At 34.5% G+C, this 18,683-nt stretch overlaps 1 protein-coding gene across 1 annotated transcript in view; it reads right to left on the bottom strand.

The window, feature by feature from the left end:
• Positions 1-6,612: 6,612 nt before the first annotated feature.
• Dhx36 (DEAH-box helicase 36) overlaps positions 6,613-18,683 on the bottom strand; it is a 39,735-nt gene continuing 27,664 nt past the window's right edge. Inside the window, exons 18-25 of the mRNA XM_026392897.2 lie at positions 17,513-17,686; positions 17,283-17,369; positions 16,409-16,492; positions 14,446-14,545; positions 14,262-14,352; positions 11,417-11,537; positions 10,329-10,481; positions 6,613-9,850 (exon numbers count right to left, since the gene is read on the bottom strand). Coding sequence (XP_026248682.1) covers positions 9,665-9,850; positions 10,329-10,481; positions 11,417-11,537; positions 14,262-14,352; positions 14,446-14,545; positions 16,409-16,492; positions 17,283-17,369; positions 17,513-17,686 — 996 coding nt within the window. The 3' untranslated portion in view covers positions 6,613-9,664. The remainder of the gene's footprint in view (positions 9,851-10,328; positions 10,482-11,416; positions 11,538-14,261; positions 14,353-14,445; positions 14,546-16,408; positions 16,493-17,282; positions 17,370-17,512; positions 17,687-18,683) is intronic.

The following is an 18,683-nucleotide window of genomic DNA, read 5'->3' as shown; positions in this document are numbered from 1 at the left end:
ACCAAATAAAAAACTCAATAGAAAGCATAACCAACAGACTAGATCACTTGGAAGAACATCAGATAATGAAGACAAAGTATACAATCTGGAAAATAAAGTTGACACACAGTGAAGATAGTAAGAAATCATGAACAGAACATCCAAGAATTATGGGACAGCATCAAAAGACCAAATCTAAGGTTACTGGGATAGAGGAAGGCACAGAGATTCAAACCAAAGGAATGTACAATCTCTTCAATGAGATAATATCAGAAAATTTCCCAAGCATGAAGATGAATTGGAAAACCAAATACAAGAGGCTTACAGGACACCAGATGTACAAAATTACAACAGATCAACACTAAGGCACATTATAATGAAAATGCCTGCCATATAGAATAAGGACAGAATCTAAAAAGCCGCCTGAGAGAGGACTCAGAACACATATAGGGAGACCAATTCATATCTCAGCAGATTTTCAACCCAGACCCTCAAAGCCACAAGATCATGGAACAACATATACCAAGCTCTGAAAGAAAATGGATGCCATCCAAGAATCTTATATCCAGCAAAACTAAGTTTTTGATTTGACAATGAAATAAAAAGCTTCTATGATAAACAAAAGTTAAAAGAAAGCCTGTACTACAGAATATCTTCAGCAATAATTTCCACGAAGAGGAAATGAAAAACAATGATGAAAATCAACAAAGGGAAGTATTACACTAAAGGAAAACCTAGTCAGAGGAGAAACCAAGTCACATTGAATATCAAAAATAAACAAAAATGCTGGGAATACAAATCATGTCTCAATAATAGTCCTGACTGTCAATGGCCTCAACTCACTGATCAAAAGGCATAGACTAGCTGATTGGATTAAAAAAAAAAAAAAAGACCCAACAATATGCTGCCTCCAGGAGACTCCTCTCATAGAAAAAGACATCTGCAGACTGAAGGTGAAGGGTTGGGAAAAAACATACCACTCACATGGACTGCAGGAGTAAGCAGAGGATTCCATCCTCATATCAAATAAAGTAGACATCAAGTTAAAGTCAATCAAAAAGGATAAAGAAGGACACTACATTCTGCTCAAAGGAGCCATATACCAACAAAACTTAACAATTATAAATATATATGCCCCAAACAATGGAGCATCTATGTTCATCAAACAAACTCTTCTCAAGTTCAAGAGTCAAATAGACCACCACACAATAATTTTGGGTGACTTTAACACACCTCTTTCATCACTAGATAGATCTTCCAAACAAAAACTGTACAAAGAAACTATAGAACTCAATAATACAATCAGTAATTTAAACTTAACTGACATATATAGAATATTACATCCTTCAACAAGAATATACTTTCTTCTCAGCAGCACATGGATCCTTCTCTAAAGTAGACCATATACTATGCCACAAAGTAACTCTTGGCAAATATAAAAAAGTAGAGATACTACCCTATATTCTATCAGATCATAATGGAATTAGAAATCAACGATAAAATAAGAAATAAAATCCACTCCAACACCGAGACTAAATAATATGCTACTGAATGAAAAATGGGTTGCAGGAGACATCAAGGAGGAGATTTAAAATTTTTTAGAGATGAATGAGAACACGGATACAACATCTCAAAATCTCTGGGATACTATGAAAGCAGTTCTAAGAGGAAAGTTCATTGCATGGAGTTCATTCCTTAAAAGAAGAAAAAGTCAACAAATAAATGACTTAACATTACATCTCAAGGACCTAGAAAAAGAAGAACAAATCAATACCAAAGGCAACAGAAGATAGGAAATAATTAAAATCAGAGCTGAAATCAATGAAATTTAAACAAAAGAAACAATTGAAAAAATTGACATAACAAAAAGTTTGTTCTTTGAAAAAATAAATAAAATTGACAAACACTTAGCCATGCTAATGAAGAGAAGGAGAGAGAAAACTCAAATCACTAACATATGGGATGAAAAAGGAAATATCACAACAGAAATACAGAATTAGAAATTATTTTGAAAACTTGTACTCCAATAAAATAGAAAATATCAAAGACATCCACTAATTTCTAGAGTCATATGATTTGCCCAAATTAAATCGGGATGATATAAAGTCCAGGACTGGATGGATACACAGCCGAGTTCTACAAGACCTTTAAGGAAGAATTAATACCAATACTCTTCAATTTATTTCAGGAAATAGAAAAAGAGGGAGCACTTCCAAGCTCATTCTATGAGACCAATATCACCCTGATTCCAAAACCAGACAAAGACACATCAAAGATAGAAGACTTCAGACCAATATCTCTAATAAACATAGATGCAAAAATTCTCAATAAAATTCTGGCAAGTCAAATACAAAAACATATCAAAAAGATTGTGCACCATGATCAAGTGGGATTTATCCCAGGGATGCAAGGTTGGTTCAACATATGGAAAATGTAATTCATTCCATCAATAGACTTAAAGATAAGAATCATATGATCATCTAATAGATGCAGAAAAAGCATTTGACAAAATACAGCACTCCTTCATGTTCAAAACACTAGAAAAACTAGGGATAACAGGAACATACATCAACATTGTAAAGGCTACCTATGCTAAATCCCAGGCCAACATCATTCTAAATGCAGAAAAATTGAAGGCATTCCTTCTAAAAACCTGGATGGAACAAGACAGGAATGTTCTCTTTCACCACTTCTATTTAACATAGTCCTTGAAACACTGGCCAGAGCAATTAGACAGACAAAAGAAATTAAAGGGATACATTTAGGAAAAGAAGAACTTAAATTAGCACTATTTGCTGACAATATGATTCTATAGTAGAAGACCTAAAAAGCTCCACCAAACTTTTAGAACTAGCAAAGTAGCAGGTTATAAAATCAACACCCATAAATCAAAGGCATTTCTCTATATCAATAACAAATCCTCAGAAACATAAACAAGGAAAACTACACCATTTACAAAAGCCTCAAAAAATTAAAATACTTGGGAAACAACTTAATGAAAGAGGTGAAAGATCTATATAATAAAAATTACAGAACCCTAAAGAAAGAAGTCAAAGAAGACCTTAGAAGACAATAAAATAATACTAATTCTGCCTATAAGAGCTCTTGGATAGGCAGAATTAATATTATCAAAATGACCAAATGACCAAAAGCACTATACAGATTTAATGGAATTCTGATCAAAATCCCAATGGCATTCCTCATAGAAATAGAAATATCAATCATGAAATTCATCTGGAAAAATAAGAGACCCAGAATAGCTAAAGCAATCCTTAGCAGGAAGAGTGAAGACGGTGGCATCACTATACCAGACCTTAAACTATACTACAGAACAACAGTAACAAAAACAGCATGGTACTGGCACCAAAACAGACTGGTAGACCAATGGTACAGAATTGAGGACACAGAGACTAACCCACAAAATTACAATCATCTTATATTAGACAAAGGTGCCAAAAACATGCACTGGAGAAAAGATAGCCTCTTCAATAAATGGTGCCGAGAAAACTGGAAATCCACATGCAACAAAATGAAATTAAACTCCTATCTCTCACCATGCACAAAAATAAACTCAAAATGGATCAAGTACCTAGGAATTAAACCAGAGACTCTACGTCTAATAGAAGAAAAAGTAGGCCCTATGTAGGATTAGGCCTCAACTTCGTTAAAGACTCCTGTGGCACAAGAATTAAAATCAAGAATCAATAAATGGGATGGACTCAAAAAAGTTTCTTCTCAGCAAAAGAAACAATCTGTGAGGTGAATAGAGAGCCTACATCTTGGGAGCAAATCTTTACCCCTCACACATCAGATAGAGCACTAATCTCTAGGTATATAAAGAACTCAGAAAGTGAAACACCAAAAACCAAATAACCCAATCGATAAATGGGCCAAGGACCTGAACAGACACTTCTGAGATGATGATATACAATCAGTCAATAAATATATGAAAAAATGTTCATCATCACTAGTAATCAGAGAAATGCAAATCAAAATCACTCTAAGATTTCATCTCACACCAGTCAGAATGGCAGCTATTATGAAGACAATAAGTGTTGGCAATGGGGCTGGGGCTGGGGCTGAGTGGTAGAGTGCTCGCCTAGCATGCAAGAGGCACTCACTGGGTTCCATCCTCAGCACCACATAAATGTAAAATAAATATATTGTGTTCACCTAAACTTAAGAATAAATATTTGAAAAAAAAAATGTTGGTGAGGATGTGGAGAAAAAGGCACACTCATACATTGCTGGTGGGACCGCAAATTGATGTAGCCAATATGGAAAGCAGTAAGGAGATTTCTTGGAAAATTGGGCATGGAACCACCATTTGATCCAGCTATCCCTCTCCTCAGTCTATAGCCAAAGGACTTAAAAACAGCATATTACAGGGACACAGCCATCAATGTTTACAGCAGCTAAACTGTGGAACCAACCTAGATGCCCTTCAATAGATGAAAAATGGATAAAAAAAATGTGGTATATATACACAATGGAATATTACTCAGCAATAAAAGAGAATAAAATCATGGCATTTGCAGGTAAATGGATGGACTTAGAGAAGATGATAATGCTAAGTTAGCCAATCCCCCCCAAAACAAATGCCAAATGTTTTCTCTGATATAAGGAGGCTGATTCATAGTTGGGTAGGGAGAGGGAGCATGGGGGGAATAGAGGAACTCTAGATATGGCAGAGTGGTTGGAGAGGAAGGGATGGGGTATGGGGTCAGAAATGATGGTGGAATGTGATAGTCATTATTATCCAAAGTACATGTATGATGTCACGAATTGGTGTGAATATATTTTGTATACAACCAGAGATATGAAAAATTGTGTTCTATATGTGTAATAAGAATTATAATGCATTCTGCTGTCATATATAAATTTAAAAAATTTTTTTTAAAAAGAAACATACAGCTTATCCTTGAATAACAAGTAGTAGGGGGAGCTAACCTATAGTCAACACTTAGTAATAGCCTAGTGATGACTGGAAGTCTCACTGAATAACATGAACAGTTCAAATTAACATGTATTTTGTATGTTATATTTATCATTCGTATATGGTGCAAAATGGAACCAAGAGATCACATGTGACCATGATATACAGTGATGCACTGCATACCCAAAGGTATGTCTGTGACCACCCACGTGGTACCTCAAATGGATACCTGAAAGGAGTTCATTGGACAGCCACAGGAGGACGGTGCAGTGGTTGCAGTGTCCCAGTGTGCTGTGCTAGTGCAGAGGATTACTTGATGCAGACAGTGCTGCATCTTTGCATTTCCCTCTGCTGTGAGCAACGCCAAGTAGTCTGTCAATTTTGATAAATTGTCTGGCACTTTTCAACATGTCTAGGCGACATGATTCACTTGCACCTTTTTTCAAAATATCACAAATCTTCTCTCCCAAAACATGCATATAAGCTGATCCAGAAGGTTCTTCACAAGCATGTTATTCAATGGTCAAAAACTGAGCCAGAATGTCAACAAAGAAAAAAGTCACCAAAGATTCTTCTTTAAAACTTTCCTAAATGAATTATTCCTGCCCAAGTTGTGTTCTCTGTGTGAAGGTAACACAATCTATTCTGCAAGGACTCAGAAATATACCACTTACCATTGTCTTGAAAAACTTACTTGAAAATTGATACCAGACATAAAGAACTAGAAGAAGAGTAGTCAGACACACAGATTTCCTAGCTCAGCAGGACTGGTGGATTCCCTCAGCTATGGTGGATCAGCTCCCATGCACTTCCACCACTTGTCTCGTCCCTGGCCCGCCCTTCACTTTGTGGTGAATATGCACCATCTTGCCATCATGACTGCCTTTCCTCTGGGACTTCATATCATGGCTTACCTCTGAGCTGTAGCAGCCAACTGAATAGTAGCACAACTGGACATTTTAACTGCCAAGGAACACGAATAACTTCCTGTATATCTAAAGTAAATAAACTTCTCTCCCCTACTCAGACATACTGTTCAGCTCCCAACCATTCAACGTGAGGTACAAAATCAAAACACACAGGATGTAAGACAATTAACAAAAACAACAAGCAAGCTCATGAAAAGATGCCCATCATTAATCATAGAAGCAAAAATGATAACATGAAACAGGACTACAACATGAAACAGGATACACATCCACTAAAAGTGAGTATTAAACAACCAAAAACCAACTAAAAATTCCAAGTACTGGCAAGAATATGAAACACCTGGAACCCCACACATTGTTGTTAGGAATGCAAGACAGGCATGTATTTCATTAATTATGGCAAAAGCCTTAAATAAGCTGATACCAGTGAATTTAAGTTATTCTCTATTTTTAAGGCATTTTAAAAACAGTCACTTCTGAGAAACTTGGCTATTTCGTATGAATACACTTACCATGACTCTACATTCTTAATCCTAGGTATTTAAACAAGAGAAGCAAAAACATAACCACACAGACTGTATGCACACATTCATAGCAACTTTATTCATAATAGCAGAAACACTGAAAATAACTCAAATGTCCACCAACTGGTAAACAAATACTGTCATAATGATAAAGTGCAATACTGAACAAAAGAACTAACACATGCGCCAACATGGCTTATCTCAGAAGCTCTGCAGAGAAAGAAGCTGGACACCAAAGACTATATACATGATTCCATTTATTGGAAATTCTAGAAAAGGAAAAACTGATGACAAAAAGCATATGAATGGAGGCCAGGGAGAAGTGGGGAAGGGGAACTGCCTGCAAAGAATGAGGAAATATTTAGGTGATGTAAATATTCAGTATCAAGATTGTAGTGGCATTAATTACACAACTTTATACAGGTGACAAATTCACTGACTTATACACTTAAACTGATTAAGTTCATTGTATACAAATACTTCAAAGTTTAAAAAAAGTATGGAAATATATTATAACATAACAAATGGTAACATGATTTAATTTCTATGTTGAATTTCCAAAGATTCCTTAGTGAGGATGGATTGTTTTAAAAATGCCATTTAAAAACAATTAACATTATCACAAATACATGATTATACAACATAATCAGAGTTGTTTAAAACTAAATATAAACTCAGAGCTAAGAATGGAGGGAAATCTACTATTTATTTACTCTGGATGAGGGGGTACTAAAATCCCTTCTAAAATTTTTCTACAATTAATAACTAGTAGGGGTGGACTTTTGTTTTAAAAATGCAGTAAAAATAGAGAATAGCTTGTAATTAACTGGTATCAACTTATCTAGAGTTTTTGCCATAATTAATAATTAGGCAGGTGTTATATGCTTTCTTTGTGTGCTTTTTAAACCCTATACAGTGGTTTATTTCTTCCATGTTTTCCCCATATATGGCTGTTTCACTGTTAATTTTTCAAGTTATTCTCGATACTGCTCAGAATGGTAAGACATTTGATTTCTTAACTTAATGTCTTTATTCTTTCAAAATCTCTACACAGCAAACACATTTCAGATATAGAACTTATTTTCCATGAAGCAATGCCCTATTCTGTAAACAAAAGAAACAACATTAGTAGCACCTTCAATAAGATTTCCAACTGCATCAGAAACAAGAAATAAACTAGAGGTGACAGTAACTGCTTTAATTTCTGTGAATCCCTCACCTATTAATTCTTCCTCAGCAGTTCTCCCATTCACAGGAAGACTAAATACCAGTTTGCAAAGATGGAATCAACTAATAAATTTTTTTTTTAACAGAATCTTTAAATCCTGTCTTCCAAGACCATTTGGTCAAGTGACCAAGTAATTAAACTGTATAATATGAGGGAAAAAATCCCTACAAATAATAAACACTCTTCTAGAGCCAACAGGACCTGATGATCACCTTGACTTTATGGGCAAAACTAATATGTACAATATTGTGACATAACTCAGTCCAGATACTCACTGTGGGAGACCAGCTGAGAGAATGGACTGAGGAGGCACAGCACATGTGACCCTTTGGTAGGCAATGATGGGAGACACACATTCCCAGAGATGGGAGTAGGAACTGAACCAGTGCCATTAACAGAACACCATACCATCATTAATACATCCCATCACCAAGGATACATTTACTCCTTTGGTTTCCTTGCAATTTATTGGAAGGCACAATGAAATCTGTATTCTTTAGGGTATAGCAGGATGCTCTCTGCGTTTTTTAAATACCTTCAGACATAAGGGTCAAAACTGTTACATCACAATAAACAGAAGGAGACCACAGCTCAATGACACTGTTTCACTTAATATGCTTTCTGCCAAGTTAAAAATACTTTGCTAAAAGGGGCTTTAAAAAAATGAAAGACTTATTCTATTAACATAAATCCATGTGTAGGCAGTTCTAGAATCAGTTAAATTCTGCAGCTCACCCAGCATGATCAAGGACTTTGATGTCCCCTTTCCACCCTGAGCCAACCTCAGAATATAGCTGTGTCCCCTTTCTGATCCTAAGTTGGCTACAGCAGTTCCCAGTATCAGATCTGACAAGACAATGTTCAAAGAAAGAGAGCAGCGTTTTCTCTTTTATGTCAATTAGCAAGAAAAATCTTTCTCAGACACCCCGTTGCAGATCACTTCTTAGTTGCTATTGCCACGGACAGACTCATGTTCACGCCTAACAAATGACTTATAAAGGGAGTAAGATCACACACAATTGGCTCAGAACAACCTAATTCACTCTTGGGGAAGAGTTCAACATCTGAGGGCCCAAGGCCCCACAGGGATGGGGATACTTTTGACAAGAAAGCAAGAAGGGAGGGACAAAATGGCTATTGGAAAACAACCAACAATTGTTGTCAAAATCTGACAGAGCTGAAAACACACATTACCAGTCCTCACACTAGCTTCCACTGGCTAAGAAAGTAAAGCATGTGTTGAAAAAAAAAAAGAAACCATACATTTAAAAAATATTTCATGGATAAATAAGACTCAGTGAGGATATGGTATGTACCAGACACTAGTCTATGTGCTTAACAGTATCAACATATTGCAGCCTCACAATTTACCTATATTTAAGAAAACAGAAAAGCCAAGTAACTTGCCTAAGACATCTAGTTAAATGACAGCTGAGATTGGAACTTGGTTAATCAGGGGGCAGACCCATGCTCTCTAATGCTGCCACATCATGCTGTACCAGGCATGAAGAGGAGGACCTGTATATTAGAAATAGCATAAACACCAAAGAAACCAAGGGAGGGTGGAGATGTAGAAACCAAGCCAAGAAGTTAGCTGAGACTTTATATACTGTACATTTTATTAAATACTGGGCTTTAGTACAACAAATTTACTTCTGTTCAAAGTTTCATTTTTTAAAAAATGTGGCTGTGTTCAAATTCTTACCTGACCCTGCTTTCTGGCTAACCATTCATTTTTACTGGTTCTGCACTTAATTATGAACAGAAAATTAATTTTTTATAACAGAACAAAGGAATTTCTTATGGTACAAGACTCAGAGGAATAGTTCCAAAGAGTGGGCATGACCCAACAGACTATGATCAGAGAACATATTGCTTTTTATGGCGTATTTAGAATAGCTACAGATAACATCATCAAGTCATGCACATTAAATCTTTACTACTCACTAAAGGCTTCTACCTTACAAATGAAAATTGGTCATGTCCCAGAGTTTGGCATTTAGCCAGAAGTTAAACCATGAGGAAAATGGTTGTCAAACTGGCTTTTCAGATCACCACAGAAAAGTTGTCAGCTGTAATATCCATCCTGGAAGCGTGGTGGAAAGTTCCTGGGAGTTGCCTTTTCCTGTGTTTTGATTAAGTCTGTAATAGCTGACAGGACAGCACAGTCTCTGGATTTCGTGTCCTTCCAGTCTACAGGATGAGGGCTTTCAATCTTCTCTTGTAGAAGGATATCTAGTTCCTTTCTTAATTCCTAAGTTTAAAAAAAATCATATGTATTCAACAAAGGCAAGGTATATTATCCAATAATGTAATAGATAAAAATGACTTTAGTCCATACAAAGAGATTCACAAGCTATTACACACAAAAAAACATGAAATATTCAGTGAAAAACAAAGTGTGGTTAAAAAGTTCCAAATTTCATCAGACTGAGCCATTTTGAAGTTGGTCTGTTACTACCTCAAAAAACAACTTGAAGGGCTGGGGATTTAGCTCACTTGGTAGAGTGCTTGCCTAGCACACACAAGGCCCTGGGTTCAATCAACAGCACCACCAAAAACAAAACAAAAAAAACACAACTACTTGGAAAAACTGTGGATCAGTTTCTCAACACTATATGCTCTGCTGAAATGATGCAAAAATCTTTACTGTATAACATATGAAACAAAACCACCAGATCACCTGCTGACTGGCACAGACATCTAAAGAAAATCACATAGAGATCAGTCACCTTAACGAGATGGGCAATTCTTGCTGGAGACTGAAACACGATCCATTCATCTACAGCAATGGTTTCCTGGTCATTATCCTTCTGGATGGAAATATCACCTCCAAAGAACAAGAGACAGTATGGGGAAACTTCTGTGCAGTCATACAAGTATATCTGTAATGAGAATTAAAGTTAATCAGTGTATTTAGGAGTCTGAAAGGATGATTACCAGGCTAATTTGATAACATCATCAATACTGCTCTTATTCGTGGTCGCCTTCTAAAGTATTTATGTATTTGCAATGCTGTGGTTCAAACCCAGGAAAGCCTTCGCCTCCTTATATATCAGGTAAATGGTATCCCACAGAGTTATATTCCTACCTCCAAGAAATCTTTTTTTGAGGGGCTGGAGGTGTTTACTGGGGATTGAACTCAGGGGCACTCAACCACTGAGTCACATTCCCAGCCTTATTTAGTATTTCTTATTTAGAGACAGGGTCTGAGTTGCTTAGCACCTCATCATTGCTGAGGCTGGCTCTGAACTTGCAATCCTCCTGCTTCAGCCTCCTAAGCTGCTGGGATTATAGGCATGTGCCACTGAAATATAATTTTAAATGAAATATTCTTTATCAATCCAGAAAACAGATTTCATATTTTTGTTTTAATTTAAAATACACTATTCTTTGGACAAAATATTTCATGAGTGTCAAAACCAAAACACTAGTGTAGCTGAAGTTATTTTTACCTATATATTCAGCATTTTAAAAATCATCTCATAAATAAACAGAATCCACTTAATATTCTGACCAGTACTTATGAGGTATACTGTTGTGCTAACAAAACTATGCCCACAGTGTAAACTCCTGTACACCATAAAATGCAAGGATCTTTTGAAAGCAGGCTTTCAAAATCACACAAACCAAAAAAACTATCTTATTTCATGAACACATAAAGTTCCACCACAACAGTTAAAAGCATAGGTTATCTGTTTAAAACAATAAAGTTGCAATTTATGTGAGAAGCAAAATTATTCATTATTTTGAACACTATCCATTTATAAGGAAGTAAGACTGATAGTTCAGATTTATAATTATTTAAATGTTCACTTACACTACTTGTTCTCATCTTCAGGTGATAGATAAGCCAGTTGTAGTGAAAATCTGTTTGCTCCACATTAACAGATTTAGGATGAAGAGCAACCAGGCCATCTGTTTTTGTGTAAACTTTTACCCTTTAAAAAAGTTAAAATGCAGTTTGTTAAGTTTTTTAGGAAATTCTTTTTTCCCCCCAAATTCCAAACATACCCCAGAACCAAAAAGTAATTCCACAGGTAAATTTTTACAACTTATAAATGTCAAAGTTTACATTTAAGGAAAGAATGATTTTCTTAATGATACAAGGGGAAATATCAGCTAAACAGGAACACTCTAAACCATATAACTAACTCTTATAGGTGTTAATTACTCAATATATTACAAAAAAGTTAACACAATATTCCTTATTTTAAATATATACTATACCACTAAAAATGAAGAATAACGAAAAAGCTGAAATAAATGACTAATTAAAAAATTTTACAGGGTGTGTACACAGATGAATATACACTGAAAACAGAATTTTGTTGAGAAGCGAGTTTTGATAAAAACCGATTTAAAAGAATCTAACTTAAAATATGGTTAAATGTCTCAGAGTCGCTCAAATCCCTCAATTTCAAAACAGGATTATCTAGAATACATCTATTTTGACAGTTCAATATCTCAATTCTTATGGAGGGTCTTTTCTTTAATAAGTTATCACAATTTATAAGAGCTTATAATATTATTCAGGAGTTTATTTTTAAATAGCAATGGAAATTTCTTGTATTCCATAAGAACATAAAAGCTATAATCCACAAATTCTTCCCAATTGTTTTTAAGAGTATTTTTTAAGTTCTAAGAATACACAGTTATGAGATTCATTATTCAGAATAAATCATTTATTCTGAATATTTTTATTTTTATTTTTTCTGACCCAACAGTTAATTTAACCAATGTCATTCTACAACTGTTGGCAAATTTCTACACAGCATCTGACTCTACAGCCTCAGACCCAGCAACCCAACACAGCACAGCAGGAAGGTGGACACACAGCATGTCAATGAGTGTGGCTGTGCTCTATTAAAAGAAAAGTTTTTGGCCTTTAAGCCAGAATTTACTGACCCGTCTATTCTAGAACAAAACAAAGCCAATTCAAAGAGAACTGTTTTTTCATAAATCCCTCCTAGAATGACAGAGGAAGATAAAAAAATATTTGTTTTCAAAGAGTCTCTCTCATAACCTACCCATAAACTTAGATATAAAGAAAATAATCTTTCAAAGTACTGTAGTTACATGACTTAAAATACAGATAACTCCAACCATAATGATGAAAAGTCATTGGTTATCTATAATCTTATACCTTTAAATAGAGTTTCTTGACCTCAGCACTACTGAATTGAACTGGGTAACAATTAACTGTGGAGAGTTCATATGGGATGTTTAGCAGTACCCCTGGCCTCTTGTAAGCGTAAGCACTGTCCCAGTTTTGACAACCTTAAATGTCTCTACACATTGTCCAATATTCTCTGGAGGGGACAAATCACCCCCAGTGAAAACCACTGCCTCAAAACAGTGTTGGCATGCTCTATATTTTTTGCAAATATATTTGCAGTCTTTATTTTCAGGTTATAAATCACAGGGTATCCAACTTTGTGTATGTATACGTGTATGTTGTATTGGGGATCGAACCCAAAACTTTGCTCATATCAGATAAACACTTTACCTGAGCTACATCCCTAGCCCCTGTCTCTTTTCTTTTTATTTTGAGACAGTTCTCAATAAGTTGCCCAGGTGGGCCTTGAACTTGGCAATTCTCTTGGCTCAACCTCCCAGGTGGGTGGGATTGCCCAGGCTTGTCAGGGTATCAAACATTTTCATTTAACATCAGTTTAATATTTTACATGTTCTTCAACAATGACTGTTTAAATGCCTACCTACAGAACTACAGGATCACAAAGCTATTAATTTCCCCATTGGTACTAGACATGTATGTTGTTTGCAATGCCACTAGTAAATTAAAATGCATAGTTATCAGTGCATTGGGTCAATGACTATTTTAATGACTCCTGATATATATAATTAAAATCTAGACTTGCCTTCCAAAAGTGTGGCAACAATTCACATACCACTAGTCATTGGTGACTTTCAGCTTCTCTGTACTTATGGAATTTACTTATTGGGCAGAAATATGCCTCACAGTTGTCCCCAATTACTACAGAGGCTATTTGTGTGTGTTTCTATACTAGATATACTTTATTTCTCAAAACAGTGAAATTACCACAAACTTACAGAGTTGTTATCCATTTTGCAATAAGAAAAATCACTGAAACAAACACTACTTAACCAATCTGCATGTAGGCACTTGTTTTTTAAAGCTGACTGGCTTTCAAATATTTACATTGGTATCATGTTAGTTTACTAACTTTCTTTGTAATTAATGAGTGATCAGATAGGTGACTCTTAGGATGTGTTCTGAGTTTGTTGCCTTCTAAGTGATGAAAATAAAGATGAGGCTGTGTGCAGTGATGCACACCTGTAATCCCAGTAGCTTGGGAGGCTAAGGCAGGAGGATCACAAGTTCAAAGCCAACCTCAGCAATTTAGCAAGATCCTGTCTCAAAAAAAAGGAAAGGGCTGGGGGATGTGAAGCAATCCTGGATTCATTCCCCAGTACCTACCCCAAATATATATATGTGTGTGTGTGTATGTATGTGTGTGTATATATATATATATATATATATATATATATATATATATATGAAGAATATGGCCTAAATATGAGTAAGAACACTTTACAATTAAAAGCCCTATTAAATTAGAGGACTTCAAAAGTTCACGGAAGAGAACTGCAAGTAATCCTTAGGAATCTTCAATGCTCACATTTTTCTTTTTTTACCCAAATTTAGTCGAATTTTAGCAACTTTGGGATATAAACCAGCACAGATGACAGCTTTAATTATCTTCTCATTATCTAGGGGGGTGGAAAGATAGAGGGGGAAAAAAAGTAAAATACTGAGGCAATGGACAACAGTGCAAGTTATTTACACTTTGTTTTCTCCTTTACCTGAATTTATATTAGATTCTGGGTCTTTAGGATTTCTACTGCTTACAAATCCAGCTCCAAGAAGATGCTCAGCAAACTGTCCTTTCATGTTATGCAGCATCTAGAGAGCAATGGTAACAAGCAGAACCAGAACACTGTTCACACACTGGGGGTATAAAGCATATACTCATAAGTTAATTATAAACTGTCCTTGCTTTATGAGAACACTTTTTTACAAAAATATAATATTTTAAAGGAGGTGTTGGCAAATATAAAAACTAGGTTTTGTCAATAGAATGCTATTGGAACACAGTCACATCGTATCATTTACATATTGTGTAAGGCTGCTTTTGAATTGTAATTATAAAGATGAATAATTCAACACAGACTATACAGCCTAAAAGTGTGAAGTACATTCTGGTCTTTTATAGACAAAGTTTGCAAATCACTGATATTTAAGGATTATTTCATTTTGCAAAAAAGTCATCAACAGAATTTCAATAACTGTTCCTCACTCCATATTTTTTTTTTGGGGGGGGTGAACCAAACACAAAATAATCTACATTAACCAACACCCATATTTCTGTTACTAAGAATAAACTCTTGTTAATGAATGGGCACATACACTTTTAAGAAAATTATGATTTGAGTACAAATGATACATGGCTCAGTAAAAGCATTCAAAAAATAGAAGTACTAATGAAGAAACTTCCCTCATCTCAAGTATCTTCAGATATAATCATTATTAAGTACACAAGACTGCAGATATTCATTATGCAGAGATGTTAACAAATTATATCCTAATAATGAGATCAGTTTTAAAAACAATAGTTATTTTTATAAAACTCTTTTAACTTCAGTCCAATTTGAAGAAACTACAGACAAGAAAGTGAACAGTCATTAAATGAGTCTACAGTTTCATATCCCAAGAAAGATTTTCTACTGAATTCCTTTTAAGCTTAGGAGATTATAAAACAGACTTGGGTCACCTCTATGCAAGATTCCATTTTCCTATCTACTGTTCCCTATAACTGACTTTGTCATCTTGGTTCCTATTACCATTCAGGATAAAGATCTTTACATTCTGCTCTGTATGTATAACTCCTTCACCCCACTACTCCTTTGTGTAAGTTCTCTATATAAATAAAAGTACACTACCAGCTGACTGACTCAGCATGTGTTCTCCATTCCTTAAATCTTCATTTGATTCAACTCTTAGTAAGAAGCATTTCACTATCAATGAGTTTTACAAAAGCTCACAGGTACAGTATCTCTTGAGGGCTTTCTTAAATGCTCATCCTTTGTCTTTAGAGTTGAATTAGAATCTTTAATGGACATATCTCAACACTTCAATTAAGTCATCTTTTATACTTCTAATTCACTTTATTTTTTCCATTTCAGAGAAATAGTCCTTTACTTGTTTCTGAATATTCATTTATACATGATTTCTATACAGAGATATCTACTGTCCTCATGATGTATAAGACTTGTCTAAAAATTTTTTATTATTTAACTGCTTTAAGTTTTTTTTTAGCTAAATCCATAAACTGACCAACTCAAGCCTTTCTTCTATGGCAATAATTACTTTCAAGGGTGTCCATTTTGTTCTTTATGATTTTCTTTTGGTCTTCAATTTGGGTTCCTAGCTCAGCAGTCTTCTACTGGCTTATTTTCTTTCATATGCTTTATGAAATACATATTCACATTAAACTATTTTATATCATAAAATGGTTAAGATTTCTTCTGTTGAAAGATGCTAGGTTTCATTCATTTTTTTCTTTAGCCTCAATATCTTTCAGAGTTGTCAAGTCAATTTTCAGTTTGCTAATGACTGAGCATTTTTAAAATTAGGCTGGATTCTTCATTCATATCTCATACAAGTACATACACTTTGTACATATCACATCTTACTACATATCCAGTTATACAAAATGGATACAGATATACTCCAATGTGGTAATTACTGCAAAACATTCATCATTACCTGCAGTGTGTTTGAGGACAGAAAATACTCCCAGCAGTAGTCCTTCTCATATCTAAAACCACGCCGCCTAGCTTCTTCCCAGCCCTATGGGGCAAAAAAAAAAAAAAAAAAAAAAAAGAAATCTACTCATAGCAATCCCTGGAGCAAAGATTATTTACTAGTTTCCTTCTTTATTTAATAACAGTCTAATCTTCCATTGATGTTTCATTTTCTTTGTAAAAAAAATTCAAAGAATTTCAAAATTTACACAGTAATGATGCTGGTCCCTAAGAAATCTGTCACTCAAGTTCCAGGTTTTTATACAAATAAGTAAAAGTCAAAGAGTAAGAGATTGTGTACTTTACACAAAATGGTATCATACCATACATAACAGGACTAAATGCCACCTACATTTTCAAAGAAGAGTATTAAAGATTTCTGTTCAGGTAAGCCTGACTTACAATAGCAGAAAACATTTTCCTAATCTAAATCATGTACATGGTTATGATATTCTATCAAAATGTTAAATCTGAATATAAGAGTAATTGATTAATGAATAAAGACTGTCATATAGGTCAGTAAGACAAAAATACAAAAGAATGATAACAAATATAAAAACAAATTCATTTAGTTTATTTGTACCTGCTCCCCCCAACCAAAAAAAAATAATAATAACAATTTTTAAATAATCTTTTTTCCAAAAAGGTAAATGTAACAATCTATTTCAAAACTAAAAATAAATTATTTTTTCAAATGTTCGCCTAATTTCAAACATTCTTAGCTCTTCCCCCTGAATCTATAATATAGATTTTTAAAAGTTAAATATGCTCCTGTTCTACTGTCAGCTTTGCACTTGAATACAATCTAGAACAAGATCTTTTTTTCTTTTTTTTACCTCAAATGCATTCACTACGGTCAGGTGATCACTTCTAGTGTGCTTTGCCAATTCCTTTCTTCTTGCATCTGCAATCTTTTCTTTACCCTAAAATAAAAATTTAAAAAATCAATTTAAATTGTTCTGATACTATAACAAAGAATATTCTAATAAAAAGGTACTAAAAAAATATTACACAATCAACTGCAATTTTCAGTATCTAAAAATGCACATCCTTTATTCCTTCTTACCAATGGAATGACAAAGGGATCTTTGAAGCTGAGACTAGCAGCAATGGTGAGCACTGGGTCTAAGCAGCAGAAGAGAGCGCCAAAAAGAATCATCTTCCCAATATGTGGCTCAACTGGTAACCGGGCTAAGTGGACTCCAAGAGGTGTCAGTTCTTCTAGTTTATCCAGAGCATTCTGTAAAGAAAGTTTATTTTAAAAATAGACATGGTAAAGCATTACATGAAAGCTATTTTAGTTTTTTTCTTAAAAAAGATAATGCTTCAATATTGTTGTTTCAATTTTCTTCATCAAAACATAAATTATGATGTCATTAAAGGTTAGAAAGTTATTTAAATAATAACAAAATTAGTCCACAATCTAGCTTTATTGGAAATGGTATGAGAGAAATAACAAACTAGCAAACTTTCAGTCAAATAAAGAAAATCACCCAATAAAGCACAAGAGTGGTGGAAAAAAGAAAAACAAAGATGTGACTATATATTTGGATGAAGCGTAGAGCCCCTAGATTCTTCTAGTTTAGGTGCTAGGAGATAGCAAGGCAGAAGATAAAAGGCCTATTTAGAACCTTGGGAAATGGGAATGACTTCTGCTTTGATTTCCTAGGCTCTGGTCCAACCATACCTGTGGACAGCTAGAAAGTGGCTTGATGAAACCAAGAAGCTAAGAAAGACCTATAAGAATTAAAAGTCTAAAATATGGATTCGGGGAGGTAAGCTCAGAGGTCAGGCCTCTTTTCCTGGCAGAATAATAAATGCTCTCTGGAAAAAGTCATCATTCAGATTTCAAATTTTAATCTACAAATAATTTTGAAAATAGAATTTCCAATATATAGTTAAAATAACTAGACACAAATACAAACAAGAATTTTTTTTTTTTTTTAAAAAAGAAATCCATAAGCATCCCACTGGACACAAATTTCTAAATACTTTGGGATGGAATACCACTGATCTTAAGAAAAGCTCTCATAGACAGTAAAATCATAATAGCCCTAATTCTTGAACCTAGTGTTAATACCTAACTCTGACAGAGACATTTGAGCAAAGGAAAACTACTAAATAATTTTACACATGAAAAATACAAAATACTGCAAAGGCAAGTGAATCCCAGCAACTGATTTCAGAAATGAAAACTGGCTTAACATCTGAAACATCAAAATAATTCAACACATAAA

The sequence above is a fragment of the Urocitellus parryii genome, chromosome 2 (genome assembly GCF_045843805.1).
Source record: "Urocitellus parryii isolate mUroPar1 chromosome 2, mUroPar1.hap1, whole genome shotgun sequence".
Taxonomy (NCBI): Eukaryota; Metazoa; Chordata; class Mammalia; order Rodentia; family Sciuridae; genus Urocitellus; species Urocitellus parryii.
This window is presented reverse-complemented; position numbering and strand designations above follow the sequence as displayed.